The sequence below is a fragment of the Acartia tonsa genome, chromosome 9 (genome assembly GCF_053477335.1).
Source record: "Acartia tonsa isolate MP-2025a chromosome 9, ASM5347733v1, whole genome shotgun sequence".
NCBI lineage: Eukaryota > Metazoa > Arthropoda > Copepoda > Calanoida > Acartiidae > Acartia > Acartia tonsa.
The window spans coordinates 44,266,875-44,284,674 of NC_137268.1; the positions used below are offsets into that span (position 1 = coordinate 44,266,875).

General features: G+C 32.0%; 2 protein-coding genes across 6 annotated transcripts in view; both read right to left on the bottom strand.

Annotated features, from left to right (window-relative positions):
• Window positions 1–3,930, bottom strand: part of LOC145329034 (nuclear pore complex protein Nup93-like) — a 34,118-nt gene extending 30,188 nt beyond the window's left edge. Inside the window, exons 1-4 of the mRNA XM_080173047.1 lie at window positions 3,791–3,930; window positions 3,244–3,328; window positions 2,460–2,549; window positions 983–1,119 (exon numbers count right to left, since the gene is read on the bottom strand). Of these exons, the coding sequence (XP_080029173.1) occupies window positions 983–1,119; window positions 2,460–2,549; window positions 3,244–3,328; window positions 3,791–3,885 (407 nt within the window). The 5' untranslated portion in view covers window positions 3,886–3,930. The remainder of the gene's footprint in view (window positions 1–982; window positions 1,120–2,459; window positions 2,550–3,243; window positions 3,329–3,790) is intronic.
• A 2,743-nt stretch (window positions 3,931–6,673) lies between these two features.
• Window positions 6,674–17,800, bottom strand: part of Fntb (Farnesyl transferase beta subunit) — a 135,508-nt gene continuing 124,381 nt past the window's right edge. For 4 of the 5 annotated variants that reach the window (XM_080173049.1, XM_080173052.1, XM_080173050.1 and 1 more), the window contains exons 10-16: window positions 17,389–17,492; window positions 13,335–13,426; window positions 11,882–11,962; window positions 11,229–11,291; window positions 8,525–8,593; window positions 7,978–8,034; window positions 6,674–7,343 (exon numbers count right to left, since the gene is read on the bottom strand). In XM_080173049.1, the coding sequence (XP_080029175.1) occupies window positions 7,301–7,343; window positions 7,978–8,034; window positions 8,525–8,593; window positions 11,229–11,291; window positions 11,882–11,962; window positions 13,335–13,426; window positions 17,389–17,492 (509 nt within the window). In that variant the 3' untranslated portion in view covers window positions 6,674–7,300. Of the gene's footprint in view, window positions 7,344–7,977; window positions 8,035–8,524; window positions 8,594–11,228; window positions 11,292–11,810; window positions 11,963–13,334; window positions 13,427–17,388; window positions 17,493–17,800 lie in introns of those variants that run through there. The other variant, XR_013882755.1, reaches the window with a different exon arrangement.

Genomic DNA, 17,800 nt, shown 5'->3' on the forward strand with positions numbered 1-17,800 from the left:
TAAAGTAGGTAAGTTATTTACTGGATGCTCTTTAAATGGGCTATCCTCACCCAAAATAAAAACAGCGGCCTATCTGAAATAACAGAAAAACATTCAAATTTTCCCCATAGCGGAACAGACTGATGGACAGACCAAGTGAACCATTGAGTAGCTTCGCTACTAAAAAAGAAATTAACAAGTTGCCTTTTCAAAGTTAAAAGTAGAGTTGAGGGTATCAAAGAAGTGTACTTGTACGTACGTTAACAATTGAGTTGGGTGACTTGTAAAGTAGCTTTGCTACTTACTAAAACATGAAGTCTAATGCCTTTTATACTCAGTTCTTTTGAAATATAAGGCCAATATTCTTTTATGTTTGAAAAAAACAACTTAAATACATAATCATATTTTGAAACGGTTCCAGGATTCTAAAGAAAAAAAGGCCGCAAAATGAGTGCATTTTCTCTAAGTGCCCATAGAGCACAGAAACCCCCTCCAATATTTTTTTTAAAAATCAAAAATAATGGCAGGGTTTTCTAATGCCTAACCCCTGCGGGGTGGCCTAGCAATGCGCTTGCAAGGCTACCTCGAGTACAAAATATAACCTAACCAAACCTAAGTAATATACAGCGAAAAAATACCCTTTCAGTTCACCCTTGTTTTAATTTTTTTTCAAAAAGGGAGGAGGGTGGTTTTTGTACACAACTAAGCAATTTGAGGGAAACTGCCAAAAAATTAATGGAAACAGACTTATTCATTCATACAGGAGTTGGCACTTTGACACCAAGAAGAGTTTTTACCTAAAAGTAGGGCAGTGAACTTTTTTTCTATGCTTAAAAGTGTATAAACGCCAAAGCAATCAGCAAGTAACCAACAAATGAATAAATTAAGTATTTTGTAATTTCAGCAGATTTTGGGGGCAACGCTTCGAAGTAAAGACCACCTTTTTATCTGCCCCTACATGGAAATGAAAAAATCCAAAAGAAATGTTAAAAGGTATGCCTACCTATACACTGCTTCCCAGTGAAGCTTCTCCATAGTCTCTTGAGTATCTTTCTTTGTTTCCTCCAACAGATTTAGAATTGCATTTTCTCTTTCAGCTTTGAGGAAGCCAGCAATATCTGTACAAGGAGTAGCTTCGCTCTAAAATAAAATATATGAATACAAAAAGGAATACCTAGTTCTTTTATCGCATCGTTGTATAAACAGCTTTCCGTGGATATTTAAATGAAAACTTTAAAGATTAAAACAATTTTTGTTAGCCCCGAAGGCCTTGGCTAACAAATCTGGTATTGATTTCATGATTTCATGTCTGTTATACGATGCTATACATGATTTTTTTAGTATGGCTGAGAACCAGTTATTATCCAGCGGATGTTAATCGGTTTCGAAGCCATACTGGAAATAATATTCTCATAGTTATAGATAATTTACATGTATATTGTATATTACACTACAGGAAAGCTTTAAGTTAGTTTTTAAGTGAATTGTTAGGTATTATCTGCAAAATTTTGGTATCATCCAACGATTCCTTTTTTCTTTTAAATTCACTTAGGTATACTAAGTGTTTCTGTTTGGTGTGTGAAAATAAGGGGGTGGGGGTTAATGCAACCATCTAGTAATCAATAAGCAAATGACACTTAGAATTCGAATTTCCATCTGAAATTGTGCATGAGTAATCATTAGTAGGTCTATTTTTCCTAAATCGAAAAAAAAGTTGAAAAAGTAACGGCTGGCGGCTCAGCTGTTCAGCCGTTTTTTCCCTATTTTCAGGGCAAATTCAGCATTAATTACACAGGAATCAACTTTTGAAAAACTTATTTTTGGTTTAATTCGTGTTAAATGATAGCAATAACCACTTTTTAAATTTCTAGTAACAACAGCTACCGGTTAGAACCGTTTGATTACGTTTTGGAGCGACAAAGAGTATTATGTGGAGATAGGTTTCGTGACTTATTTGCCCTAAAGAAAGCAAAAAAATGGCAAAACGGCTGAGCCGCCAGCCGTTACTTTTCCTACTTTTTGTTCGATTTAGGGAAAATAGAACTACCAAGGATTACTCATGCAAAATTTTAGATGGAAATTCGAATTCTAAGTGCCATTTACTCATTGATTACGAGATGGTTGCATTAAAAACCCCTCCCTTATGTAAAGGTATGTTACTAAAGTATGTTTTAAATATCTAATTTAATAAAGACAAAACGACATACTGCTAAACCGGGGATCTAAAGGGATAGGACAATGGCCGATAAATTGATGTGTATCTCCACAAAATTATCACTTCTGTAGATTACAATTAGTGGTTGAACCGTTTGGACACTCATCTTGATGCACCAACATATCAAATTTCAGTCCACAAAGTTGTTGAGCCAAAGAATAAGAAAACATGATTTAAATAAAAAAATTGGGGACTAGTGTTATAAACAGCCCATTGTACACTTCCTTCCTGAATAAAACACTTAGATCCTGGCAAAAAACTGTACCTGTTGAATTATGTCAGCATTCTGAAGACTTTCAATTTTACTCGACAACGCTGGAAGGTCAACTCCTTGACTTCCCAGTAGAATACTCGCCTGAAAAGACAATAATATGTACAATTGCTGTGCAATCTTACTTGCACTTTGATTGCACAAACTTTGTTTAAAAGACCTTAAGAGTCTATTTAAACAAGTTACGCCTGCTTCTAGAAAATCTAATTCCTTCTTCTCCTCACTGACAAATCAGAATTGGGTACCATGTTAAACTATCTTGTGTAACCTCAGACACCAATCAGACAACAAGCTGGTATCTTTGATATCTTATTTTTTGTATGCTCTAAAAATGTTTTGGATTATTTGGTAAAAATGAAATAGTAATCTTTTGTTGTAATTTTTTTAAAATCTAGTTTTAAAGACGTCAAACTGATTCTTTTTATTATTATGTTAATTTCATTCCATCTATTCATTGACAGGGTTTCAGCCATTTTAATTAGTTGACGGGTTTCTTTTGACCCATTTCCGCTAGGAGTTTCTAAAATCTCCTCAAGTTTGTTGCCAAAATCCTGGTAAAAACAAGGATTGGCCTGGCCTTGTGTGATAATTAGGGATTTTAAGGGATAAAATGGTCCATAACTTTATGAAACTTTCCATATGATGATAAAACAAAATAAACCTTCTGTAAAATAATACTACTAGTTTAAAAACTGTTAGTTTGAACCAACTAATTAAGATCTAGTAAAAGTACCCAAAGTTTGGAAGCCGAAACTTTAGGTACGATAGAATAACTAACCTTAGCATCTTGATTTCCCTTGCTGGTAGAAGTTTTCAACAGAGATTGTCCTGAGTCCAAAATATGTCGAAGGCTTCTTTCAACCCTGCAAACAAAAGCAAAATGCTTATGAGTTTTGGTGTATTTTTACTATCCATATTCTAAAGGTTAACATATACATATACATAAAGGGAAAGAATAATTAATAAGCATAACTCATCTCATTTTAATGTTTGACAGAAAAGGCTGCAGATCTTCTTATCTGCCCTTGCCCTCTCCCTTCCCAAAAAGCCAAATTTATTTCTTGCTTATTTTTCTATCCAAAATATCCCTTAAAATATGTAAAAAATCAGGGATTGGATAATGTATTATGTACGTTAAATCAATCTTCCCTTATCGCCGAAACATCAAATAGTTTTAGTAGCTAAAAGTCTTTGGGGGGTAAATGGGAGGGGAGGGGGGGGGGAGAGAAAGGTTATTGTATACATGTAATAATTTAACTGACAGTGTGCACTCCCTCCCTTAGAATTCAGATAGAAAAAAAATAGATAGAATGATGGTCAGGTACCTTGGAAGGTCAGCTCCGGCCCCAGAGTCAATTTCAGCCGTCAGCTGTTCCGCTGACGCCAGCAAATCCCCGAAATCTGATTCACCAAACTTCATTTTACTTTATATCTGAAAACCAGTTATTTTTTTTCAATAAAAAATACTGAATTTTTTTCTGCCTTTGTATTTTTTTTTACATAAGTACATTCATCATTTATTTGTATATAAAGGGAAAAATAGGAATGTTGTTTTTAAAATTGTATTTTAAGGAATTTGATGAAAATAGATATTTATTAATGGTTTCTCTCAAAGTGCCTAGTCGAGCATAGAAAACACCGCGTCAACCTATTATGAATTGGTAGTTTTTTCGTAGTAGTAGTAGTAGATTTATTTTCCAATATAATAAAAAAAGACAATAAAATAATGTACGATAAAATAAGCATAGGTATATTTATAATAAAATAATTTCATATTTGTGTTGCTTCTGTATTTACATTGGCAGCTAAGATGTCGCGTGAGCGGTGTTGTCTCTAGCTGTTGAAAAAAAACTTCTTTGGTTACTGAAGCAAGAAGATGTACATATGTACATTTATATCAGGTCCCGTTTTCCCGTGTGCAGCTTTGTAGTTCCCCCCTTTTTTATACACTTGAATTGTGTATTGAAAAATAAAGTTATGTACTGAAAACCTTTCTGAAAAAGAAATAAATATAAAAACAAATTAAAAATTAAAAAAAAAAATCTTTTACATTTTTATAGGTTTAGATGACAAACAGGGCATAGTAGTCTTGAACATTCAATATTAATAGATTCAATAAGATGTGCTTTAAGTTTATTTTTAAATTGAATTTTACTGGCCAAATTTTTGATAATATGGCAATCAAAATCATTCCAAATTATAGGAAAATTACAGTATGGCAATCTTTTTAGAAGCCCAGTTCTAAATCTAGGAATTCTATAATCAAAGTAGTTTCTTAATTGATAATTATTATTGAATTCTGCATTAGTTTCCCAAGTGTTTGAAAAGGATCTAGGTAAATTATTCATTTTATAATTATGCATAAATTGCAATTGAAAATATTTAACAAGCAAATCAAATGGTAAAATATTTAGCATTTTAAACATTGGCGCAGTATGAGCATTATACTTAGAGTTCATGATACATCTAATGGCCATTTTTTGCTTTGTTATAATCGGTGTTAAGTTGGCAGAGGCAGCAGTAGAATAAATGAGAATTCCATACACAAGATGGCTATGAAATAGTGAATGATATAGAGAAATCATAGATGTTTTATCAAGTATGTTTTTTGATCTTCTAAGAATAAACAATGCTTTGGAGAGCTTAAGACTCAATTGATCAATGTGATATTTAAAATTTAAAGTTGGATCAAAGTATATACCAAGAAATTTAATGGCAGGAATTTCACTAGAATTATTAACATAATCAAGTTTTTTTACTAGAGCATCATTGTAATTTGTACAATCAGGATCATTTTCATCTATAACAAGGTTGATATCATCCCAAGGAATATTTTGTCCTTGGGTGTGGAAAATAGTAAATTTAGTTTTTACAGGATGTAAGGACATTCCATTAGCCCGAAACCATTGAGAAATTTTTCGAAGTTCAGTGTTTACAAAATTGACAAGGTCATTAAGATTTTTTCCTGAAGCAAGAATAGTTGTGTCATCACAGAATAATAACATTGATAGTAAAGTTGATCTTGGAAGATCATTAAAGAAGATCAAGAATAATATAGGGCCTAAAATACTTCCTTGTGGTACACCACTATCAACTATGAGTAAGGAAGATTTGTCTTGGCCTATTTGAACAAATTGTTGACGTTCAGTCAAGTAGTTTTGGAACCATGTTAAAATGTTTCCATTAATACCTATTTTACTTAGCTTATTTATTAACAATCTTATTGGAACCATGTCAAATGCTTTGGTTAAGTCACAAAATATTCCAATGGTAAACTCCTTATTATTAATAGCTTCAGTGATTTTATTAAGTAAATGAATCATGGGATGGATTGTTGAGTGATTTTTTTGAAATCCAAACTGGTTTTTGTCTATTATGTTATTAGACAATAAAAAACTACTAAGATGATTACATACAATTTTTTCTAGTAATTTACCAAAAAGAGAAATCAAAGAGATTGGTCTATAATTATTTGTTTCATCTAGAGAGCCACTTTTAAAAAACAGGGTGTACCTTAGAATTGGTTAGTTTTGCTTTGGGTCGGGTAGGGTTAGTTTAGGTTATATTGGGAAAAGAGGTAGCCTTACAGTTTATGGGCCCTCGCAGTGGCTTACAATTTTTTACAATCGGGGGCAGGGTGTTTTTTTTATCTATTTACATTTTTGATAGGACAGAACAAATACAATATAATATTACAACAGAGCAGAAACTACTTTAGATACAGATTCAATAAAGACAAAAAAAATCAAAGAAAACCCTAAAGGACCAAAGAAAATGGATAAAACTGATTCTATATTTCAGCAACTTTCTGTTCTGTTCATAAAAAGGAATGGATATTAAAGATCAAGGAATGAGTATTTACTAAGTAACTTTTATGACTGTCACTTTATAGTGAGTGAGCATTTAACAAAATAAAACTAAAGAAGGGTGGCAATTTTTTTCTGTGTCAAAATTATGAATGTCGGAGAATTAAGGGTGTGCGGCAAGGGAATTAAGGGATCTAAAGAGATAAAACAACGGATGACAAAAAAATTATAAGCAAAGAATCCCAAGGATGTAACAAAATTACTCGATTTGTAGAAAATTATAGGTTGAAATATTTGGACACCATTAGTTTGGAACTAAGGATTAAAAACTCAATAAAAGTACCCAATTAAAGATATTGAGCAAACGAATAAATTGGAACTTTTAACCAATTTCTATTCAACATAAAAAGTATTACTAAAATTAATTAATTTTGACACGAATATTAAAAAAATTACCACCCTATGTACAGAACAAATGGAGGGATGCAATTAGCAATAATTAACAGATCACATTTTATTAAGAGATCGTAAGAATTGTATTCTATGCTTTTTAGCATTTTTATTCATTACAATATTTCTTAATTTTATTTCAAAATTAACAAATGAAAATTAATTTGAATTAGGGTATTAGTTTTAACTATTCGATCCTAATACAAAAATTAAGGGATCTTAAAATATCTCATCACACGGCCCTGAATATTTTAATTTTCACTGGATAAAAACTTGTATAGAATCACAAAGAAAAAATAATACCTACTAATTGTTGGATTAAAATCATATTTTAGGTTTTAACCCTACTTGTTAATATCCCTATACTTCCTACTTAACCTCTTTCTAAGTAAATAAATCCAGTAAACTTAAATAAATGTTAATCTTACTGTTTTTACATTAGTTAAAATCAATAATATCACTTTATATATGAAGAAAACTTGGCCCTATGGCCTATACGTACATATAAAATGAAAGAAATATTATTTCTATACTTTTGCATAAAAAAGGGGGGCAGGTATTGTCTTCAAATGATCCCATTCACAACTTAACAACTGGCAAACTGTTGAAATAACTCGTGGCTCTGAAACAAAATAAAACCAACATAATTTTTAAAGTATACTTGATCCGCTAGTTTGCCATGCTACGTTTAGTATTGAAATTTGAAGGTTTTGTGATTTTCTATTTATATCTTATTTTCTTTTTGTCATTTCCGTTTCTTCCTTTTTATGACCACTAAACACCTGCGCTATAACTCACATTTGTCAGCTTGTCTATTCATCGTTTTAAACTTATCTGAGGTAGATTCTTTAAAAAAAATTGCCCCACTAATCGCTTAGTGGGGCAAAATTGTTTTCGTGAAAAATCCTCCAAAATCACATAAAAAATCTACAAAAATTAAATAAAATCTTATGTTAATAACCCTTCTATGGTTTTGTTTAATTTTTGTAGATTTTTAATGTGGTTTTGGTGGATTTTTCACGAAAACAATTTTGCCCCACTAAGCAATTAGTGGGGCAAATTTTTTTTAAGAATCCACCTCTGGTCTATTCATCGTTTTATACTTATCTGGTCAACGCCTGATATACAGCATTACAAATAAGCCGGATATCCGGTCGGATATTGAAAATGGCCGGATATCCGGCCCATCCCTAGTATTTATACATGTTGCAATCCTTATTTTCGTGCTATTTTGAAATGATAAAAAAGTAAATAACCTGTTTGCAGCGTCTATAGAAATATTGTAAACTGGATGGGTTTCTATCAATTCATTACTGAAAAAAACCAAATATTAAAAAGATAAATAATAAATATTTGATGCGTAGTTTTTGTTACAATTTTATTTATCAATAGGTAGGTATACAGTTTATATAACTTTCTCAAAAATAATATCCAATGTTTTCACACAAATTACCACTTGAGCACTCATAACCCCCTACCCTATTTTTTGAATAAAAGGAGGATAATTAGTTTTATTTCTTACACTTAACCCCTGCAGGGGCAACCAACCTTGCGGTGCTTTTACTTGCAGTTCCCTAACCCTGCGGGGCTGTCCTGTACCCAACTTAACCAAACCTAACCTTACCGAAAGAAATGAAGAAAATAGATAAGTCAAATTCTCCACCAAATTCTTACAAAATTCTGCCTTCATTAGCTTTAAATTATTAAAAATAATAAATCAATTATAGTAGTACTTAGTGACAGACGAACGGGCTAGATTTAGTTACAAATGTTGCTGCGCTACTGAAATAATACTAAACCCACCTGTGATGTCCGAAAACATGTGTTTTCTGTGCTTCTCTTGTTCTAAAATGCTGACAGATGGACAGACCACTACATTTTTTTTAACATAACACTTTATGATATATTAGCTACTACGCCCCTGGAGGCCTCTAGGGTGACAAGGCCATTGGTGTGGAGGGGGGCATTTTTTTTCTAAGGATGGTGGCAATACTGACCCCCAAATTAGTTATAAACCTTCCCAGGATCTATGAGAAGCTACCCTATAAAGAAGAACCATATCGGTTCAGTGGTTAGCAAGATATTTCGCTTTAGACCAAAAAGCTAACTTCTTTATGTATTAGGATTGATGTTATGTTAATGATATAAATTATCAAGAAATATTCATTTTTAATTCTTACTTTTGTACAACTCGATCAAGATTTAAATATTACTACCCGACACTTTAAAGCGTACAAATAGTAGAGCGAGTTTTTAAACTTTAGGGGGTAGTACGAATATTTCATTGTCCCTTTCCTCCTTAATAAAACTGTCTATATTAAACAAAATTATTACTACTGTCAAGTATCTGAAACTCGAGATTTAATCTACTTTGTCACTCAAAGGCCTAGCTATTCTAATTATTAATTCTACAAAAAAAAACGAAACCTTTGTTAATATGGTGGAAGTATATTTTGTTTTTTTTCTTCATGTAACTGAAGAGGGGTGGGTAAGAAGGGGGGGAGGATAAGGGGAAGGGGGTTGTGGGGAAATTTTCCTTTAGAATTGTTTGTCAGAATCACATTCCCTTTTCCCTGGTCACTCCGAGGGGACAGTAAGCAGCCAGGGATCTTAAGGGATAAGACAATGGACCATAAATTGATGTACATCCCCAATGATCATATACAAAATTACGCCTTCTGTATATTACAATTAGTGGTTGTAACGTTTGTAAACTCATTTTAATGAACAAATTAATCAAAACTCATCGTAAGTCGCAAAAGTTGTTAAGCAAACCAATAAAAAACCGTTATGTATATACAGGGTGTCCCACGTAAACTGTTTTTTTTGAAACACTTATTACTCCCTTAATATTTGAGCTATCCTAGCAAAATAAAAAGTATTAGGCAGCCTACTACTGACCATTTAATGATCTAGTGATGAAAAATCCGCAAAGTTAACAGAAAAAAATCTACAAGGTAATACATAACAGGCTGATTTTAGTGAATATAAGACTAATCCACCAGAAAAATAAAACTTTGGGGACTAGTGTAATATAAAACAGTGCACCCTGTTTTTTCTCCCAATCAGACAAATATCTAAAATTTGAAACCAAGAAAGGTTAATTAGTGAAATAGTCTTCAACATATAAAATAGATACATGAATAAATACCTACCTACTTAATCTAATGTTATTCACAAATTTATGAAAAGATGTTTTTAAAATTCTTACTTCTGCCCCACACCACTTGATGCATAAGTTTGATATTAACTAAAAATAAAGAATCAAATAAAAAGGAGGCCATAGTAAGCTCAACAGTTCTAAAAGAAGCCTTGCATGAAAAATGTGAAAAACATTAAAGATCATCAAACATAAAAAGCCTGATACACTGATTCACATGGCTAAAAATGTGACTTCTCAACTAAAAGTTAGTTTATAAGCATAAAAGCTTAAATTTAAGAAATCATCTCTATTGGTCAAATGGTTTCTGAGAAAATAAAGGTTAGGTTCATTTTTAGGGGGGGTTTGAGCCCTGGGGGGCTAGGGGTGGGGTTATCAAAAAATGGTTAAATATACGTGAAGTACTACCCAAAAGTAAACTTTTATCCCAAATAACCTATAGTCTCACATCAATACCTATCCTAATAATCACGGATTACGCGAAAGTGTCAAACCCCCCCCCCCACATTACTATATAAATGGACCTATAAGTGTGTTTCTTGTAAGTAAAAATATGCTTTTAACGACATTTGCCCAAAAGGGTGCCCAAAACCCTTATCGGCCGCCCGTTATCGCTCAAAGTGCCCAATAGAGCAACCCTGAATGGGTCCTTGTTATCCTTTTATATAAAAGTAACAGGGAGTCTGTCAATTTTTCGTCTATCTGTTAGTCTGTTCGTACTGATATGGTTCTCCTTTACAATATAGCTTCCCAAAGGTCTTGGGATAATTTGTAACTATTTTGGGGGATGGTACCACTACCCTCCCAAGAGAAACTATCTCTAAAAAAAATGATCCCTCTCCAATTTTTTTCTCTCACTTTTTAAAGCAGTGTTGCGGAACCGGGAGCCGCCATATTTTGCTGGAGCCGTAATTTTCGTTAAAAAACGGCTCTGGCTCCGGACTAGATAAAGAGATTTTTTATAAATTATAATTTGGTAACTCTGTTTTGTCAAGTGCAAAAGCCCCTATTAGTTTTTTCAAGTCCATTTATATCAAAAATTGAACTTTTAAAACCTTCAAAAGTTTAAAAATAGACGTGGGGAAAAAAATATGTCGAGTTTTTCTTGATTTTAGGTCGGAGCCGGAGCCGTACTAAAATCCAACGGCTCTGCAACGCTGTAAATTTAAAGACTAAAATACTAAATTGATGGGTCAAATTATGATGAGAAAGCATTAAAAAAAGAATTTATTTGAAAGAGTACTAAAAACTTTATGTCTTTTTTAAAAGTATAAAAATTAGTAAAAAATAAAAGAGGCGAATATAGTGTTGTGTTAAGCTGTACATATCATATGTGTAATGTTTTTCCTGAGTGTATAGCAGGTATGGTAGAAATCACGATGCTTCCCAGGTTTGTCTATCAGGCCTCCCCTGAAATATTTCAGCTCATTAAATTAGTGTTGGAAAAGTGGAAAATAATTTAATTTAAGAAAATAAATATTACTTTGCAGTTAATTATGATATTTTTTTGTTTTGTTTTTTTCTCTCGCAAAGACAATAGGAAATTAAGTTGAGGTTTTATTTTTTGATTAAAGTGTTGCAAAGGAGTGGTTTTTGCTACGGCATAAGCGTTACCATGCACAATTAGGACTTCCAGAAAAAGGTTGTGCAATCAAAGGGTTTGTTGGTATCCTTTTGGTTAATGTGATATTTTTCACAACTTGAATACATTTCATCATTATAATCACAATAAACTCATAGAGCAACTTTATTACTAAAGGTATTATTTATTATTTACACAACAGATTAAATCAAACAAAAACAAATTAATCTTCCATTTAATTTTCAAGGTTAATATATTTTCTTCCGCTTAAAGCTAGCCTTCTCTTGGCAGCATATAAGAAGATATTCTTGTAAACCTTGGCTACTAAACATTGCTAGTGTTGTTACCTTGCATCTTGGCAGCATATAAGAAGATATTCTTATAAACCTTAGCTACTAAACATTGCTAGTTTAGTTACCTTGTATCTTGGCAGCATATAAGAAGATATTCTTGTAAACCTTGGCTACTAAACAACCACTCATACTCAGGTAGCAAGTAACTAAAATAATAAATATAATATAGATTTTGTATAACCCAGACAACTACCTGAGGTGGGTGCTCCACTAAAATCATTTTGGAACATTATAATCAGTGGGGCAAATAAGAAATTTGGTAATATTGATTCTTAAAAACTTTTGCTCCACTAATTATAATGTTCCAAAATGATTTTTTTAGTGGGGAAAAATTATCCCCACTGGAACACTGTTTTGGACAAAATATTACTTGACAAAAAATCCCAAGCTTTAGGACAGCTTCACATTGTAATTTTTTTAAAATTAAAACTAATAAATCAAAGTAAAAGGAATTAACTGCTTACAATTGACTCCAAAAAAAAATTGCTCTTAAAAAAGGGAACAAATTGCTGATAGTTTCACAAAGTGCATTTAAAAAAAATAGTGAACTGTAAGTTTTTCCTATTTTAAATAACGTACCTAGTAGTGCATAATATAAAGTTATTGATTAAAATTAAAAGATTTGACAAGGGATTTTCCTTAAAAAATGAATTTTTTATTTTTATTTACAACTTCGTTGCATGTTATATATGGCAAAAACTTTTTTGTCATAAATACAACTTTAGATAGCATTTACTAGTTAATAGAACTTCAAACTTTTTATACAACAAAATACACATAACAACAAAGAATGACCAATAAAATATATAGTATAGTACTTAAATAGTGATCTTTTTATATGTCTTAGTAGAATATATTAGGCATTGGATAGATATGATTGCGATAAAGAATTTTAACATTGACCTGACCGAACTTTTTTTATTTGACAATATCTCAAAAAGTTAGTGATTTGCAACATAAATTAAATGAGAATGGTCTTTTCTTTACTCGAGGAGAACCCTTTGACCAAAATTGAGCTAACTTCAGATATAAGCTAGTATAGGGCCAAAGTTACTTTTAAAATTATCGGTGACCGCCGCTCTCGCCGTCGCCAAAAAAATTGTTATTGCATTTCTCGCCGAATTACCTAGGCAATTTGGAATCATTTGAGACCATGATATTTTTTTCAAAAAAAATTTCCCTTACCAGCAACCCTGCGGGGGGGACTTTGTAATTTTTTTCAAATTCTCGTTTATCAAGGTATATCTTAAATTCAGTGCTTCTCTGGTAATGGTATAAACATGGTCTCAAATGATTCCAAATTGCCTAATTCGACGAGAAATGCAATACAAATTTTTTTTGGCGGCGGCGGAAAACGGCGGGAGCGGCGTTTACCGATAATTTTAAAAGTAACTCTGGCCCTATAGTAGCTCAATTTTGGTCAAAGGGTTCTCGAGTAAACCCCCCCCCCCCTGCCCAGACCATTCTTATTCACATCCTCCTTTAATCTCAGTTTTTTTTTATTAATTTAGTAGGTACCTTTGTGATTTTTCTAGTGTGACATGAATTAGTGGAAATATTCCGCCCTGCCAAAAACTGTAACAGCCATCAACCAGTTTGTTCGTTCGACCCTAAAATTTTGAAACAACATCCATTAAATTATTAGTGAATCACAAAAATCATGGAATGTACAAGCAGACAAAGTGAGTTATAAAGCTGATGTTTAGTTGTTATAAGAAGGAAAGAGAGAAAATATGCAAAAACTCAAAGAAAATCACCAAATTTATAAAAAAAAAATAAGGTTTATATCCTCCGAAGCATAATTAACAGACAAGCGGACAAAACAAAGTATAGACATATGTAATTGGAATCTTCAATATAAATTTCCACTATTTATCTTCAATAAAAGCCGAGAAAATCACAATCCCCCATAGTGTTACAGACTGAATGACCGACGGACAAACAAGAGAATTATAGAGTAGCTTTGCTACTAAGAATATAATAAAATAGGATAGAAAAATTTATACCATCTGAAACAAAGAACAAAAATAGATTTGTCTCGTATTAATATTAAAATCTTTTTCTATCCTGTTCTATTTTTTTAAGAGCACATTTTTCTAAATTAAAAACTGAAACCTTAAAATATTATTATTTAATTTCTTTTCAATATTGAAAAATAATACTTATTCAATAAGTAAAAACTGTTTATTTATAAAGAAGTTGTATCAACTTTTTTTTTTATAGCTAGCCGGTCCTTTTAGTTAGTAGTAGATGTAAAATTTTTCATAGAATTCAGATATGCAATCGGTTTTTTTGTAGACCTCTTATTTTTTAAGTAATTTAAGTTTAAAAAAAAAAAATTAAGTCGATTTTAAGGTACTAAAATGCAACAAAAAAAAGAAAGAAAATGGCCATTATGAACAAAAATAGTAAGATCTTTAATTTGACACCTTACTTTTTCAATTCTGTCAGGTAATTATTGAAAAAATCGATTTTTTTAAACCCACGAGAATAAAAACTTTGAACTCAATTTTATCATTTCACAAGTAAAAAAATATGGGTTCATATATACCTTTAGAATCAGAAAAATATTACAAATCCATTGTAAGCAAAATTGAAAAAAAAAGTTTACAATATAGTATATAAACTACAATAAAAGGAATTATATGAAAATATCATATTATATTGTACAGGCAACGTCTTAACTCTTCAATTGAGTATAAAAATGGGAAGGGGGTATAGAGGGGGTAAAGAGGGGGTAAAAAAGGGAAGACGATAGTGTTGCCAGAACAAAAAATACAATTGGCTAGGGTAACGCGGGGTAATTCCGGTCAATTTTTTTCTTCAACTTAAAAAAAAACATACTTCCCAAAAACTTTTTCCGGTTTTTAAGAGTGCAAATGAACGATATGGCAATAACGAAGAAGCCTGTCTTGGTCCCATTAAGATCTCGCAACTAGAAGTCGGTCAAAAATCGGTTTAAAGGGCGGCGGTTGGCCTATACCGGAATAGCCCCACCGGTGGGGCTATTTCGGTCAGTTGACTTTGGGGGGGGTGGAACACCCCCTTAAAGTATTTTTTTTTTAATTTTAAACTATGAGTAGAAAGCTGAGGTCATTAGCTTTCTAACAGTACTAGTCGCATGCAGATCAGACAATTTTTTGACAACATTTTCCCCATTTTAAAAAAGTCGGTAAAATCGCAAAAAAAAACATCAATTTTTTTCATGCAAACTTTTAAAAAAAAATCATACTTTTTATTATATGATTAGGTTTTTTTAAGCTTTATACATAAATTAGAGGCAATTTCTGATTCGCAGGTCTTGGAATTTCTTGAAAAAAGTGATTTTTTCCAAAAAAAATTTTAATTTTAAAAATCCTGCCAGTTTTGACAGCAGTTTTTGATACAATTTTTCTTGTCTCAAATTGGCTAGGATTGACCTACAAGGGTGGTTAAGGTGTCTAAAGATGCAAAATTACATGCCTGACAATTAACTCGAAATGATATGGGGTCTAACTCTAATATTTCAACACATTTTATGCAACAGGAATTTTGAAAATGCAAAATTTTGAATATGTACTCTAAATCTTGGAGATAGAACCCATATCCTGGGGAGTTTTTGTTAGGACATGCAAAGAGCTTTCTATAGACACCTTAAACACCTTTCTAGCTTAATCCTAGCCGATTTGACATAAAAAATCCAAACCGCGCAAAAATCGCGAACACCCTCTTATACGAAAAAGATGTAAGAGTTTCATATGGAATTTAAAATCTTCTAGCGGTCTTTCTATTAGACATACCCCTTCTTACATGAGCCAATGCAGCTGATACATCTTCAGGCAAATATTTAAGGCGTTCCTTTGGGTGATATACTCTTCCCATTACTATAAAAATGTGTCTGAAAAATTTTAAATGTCTTTACAATTTGAAAAGCTTAGGCAACAAAACATGACATAATACAAGCAGTAAAATGACTAATAATGTACATCTAACAACAGGCAAGGGAAGGTTAAAGCCTTTGTCATGCATTGAGGTTGTTCATGCTTCCAGATCACCTGAAAAAAAAGTTAGGGTATTATAAATTTATAAATACAGTAATAAAAAAAAAGTAAAAAAAGTGACCGGAATAGACCATATTTTTGAGACGAAAAAAAAAATTATGAAAAAATCAAGTTAGAACAACGCCTCCAATTGCAAACGATAAATCAATGCCATATCTTTCATTTTACAAAAACCCGCGGGTCAATAGGACTTACCATTTTTTCACAATTTTAGGTTGAACATGGCCTATTTTGAAATTTTTTTTTTGCAAATTTTTTGCAACTTTTTGAGGGCAAAAAAATCATAGAAGGAGTGATCTGACAAAAATTTGCTGAAGTAAGAAATGAAAGTATAGGCAATAAACTACAACTTTGCTTTTCTGAAGATCTCTCGCAAACGTTTAGAACACCGTTAAAAAACGGTTTTAAAAAAGTTGGTCGAGTGACCGGAATTAGACCCCCCTACCGCATTTACCCCGCGTTACCCTATTTTTTTATTTTTTCATTTTTTTACTTTTTTTCAATTTTGCTTACAATGGATTCGTAATATTTTTCTGATTCTAAAGGTATATATGAACCCATGTTTTTTATGTCTGTTTGAGAAAATATTTAGGTCTAAAGTTTTTATTAAACCGAGGTTAAAAAAAATAGATTTTTTCAATAATTACTCAACAGAATTTTAAAAGTAAGGTGTCAAATTAAAGATCTTACTATTTTTGTTCTTACTGGCCATTTTCTTCTTTTATTTTGTTGCGTTTTAGTACCTTAAAACCGACTTAATTATTTTTTTAAAAAACTTAAATTACTTAAAAAATAAGAGGTCTACAAAAAAACCGATTGCATATCTGAATTCTATGAAAAATTTTACATCTACTACTTACTAAAAGAACCGGCTAGTTATAAAAAAAAAAGTTGATACACCTTCTTTTAAAATATTTTACAAAGATGAAAAATAGGTGCTTTCTATTCCCTCCAAAGTGCCATGCGAAAAAAAAGGGGGGGAGGCGGATGTGCCACTTTTTAAAACTAAAAGTAAAACGCGCATGATCTCAGCCCATTAAAGAGTTACAGCTCTAAAATTCAACACAGTTGCTTTTGTGAAGACCAGTATGGAACTGTGAAAGAAACGGCGGCGTAACCGCTGCTCCCGCCGTAATTTTTTTTGCCTTTTTTTGTAAAAAGTGTAAAATCTTACAAGTGTCAAAAGAAAATATAAAGAAAATTTTTATAAAAAAAAGTTTTTTCTCAGATGATTAAAAATTGTCTATTATGGCGAGAAATGGCAAAAACAATTTCGGCGGGAGCGGCGGTTCCGCTGCCATTTATTCACAGTTCCATATTGTTCTCCACAAAAGCAATTGCTGTGCCGAATTTTATAGCTGTAACTCTTTTATAGGCTGAGATCATGCGCGTTTTATTTTTGGTTTCAAAAAGTGGCACATCCCTCCTCCCTTCCCACTCCCTCCTCTATTAAATCTATTTAAAAAAAAGTTGGAGGCGGGTTTCTGTGCTTAACTCGGTACTTTTAGGGAAACTGCCAAAAAAAAAACTACCTGAAAGCCGCCCTCCAGTTTCATTTGTTTATTTGCAGCCCAGAGTAACAAATTGTCAACATCACATAATTTTTCTTTGCCCATTAACATAAGGGCTGCAAAACCTAGATTACAAATGATTTGATTATCAAAACAAGGATGACAACATCCATAAAAGCGAAGCACTGAAACGGTAGGACAAACGGACAATAACACTTGTATAGTTTCAGAACTGAATAATCCTAATATAAATGTATAAGAGTCAAAGCAAAATTGTAAGTAAATTGTTAAAAAAAACTGCTTGATACAGGATATTGTTTATGGACATACATACATTTTTAGGACTTGATTATAGAGTTGCTTCGTTTATTACATTATACTTTGTTGTCCCAGGAATCAATAAATATATTAAAAATCAGATCAATCCGATGAT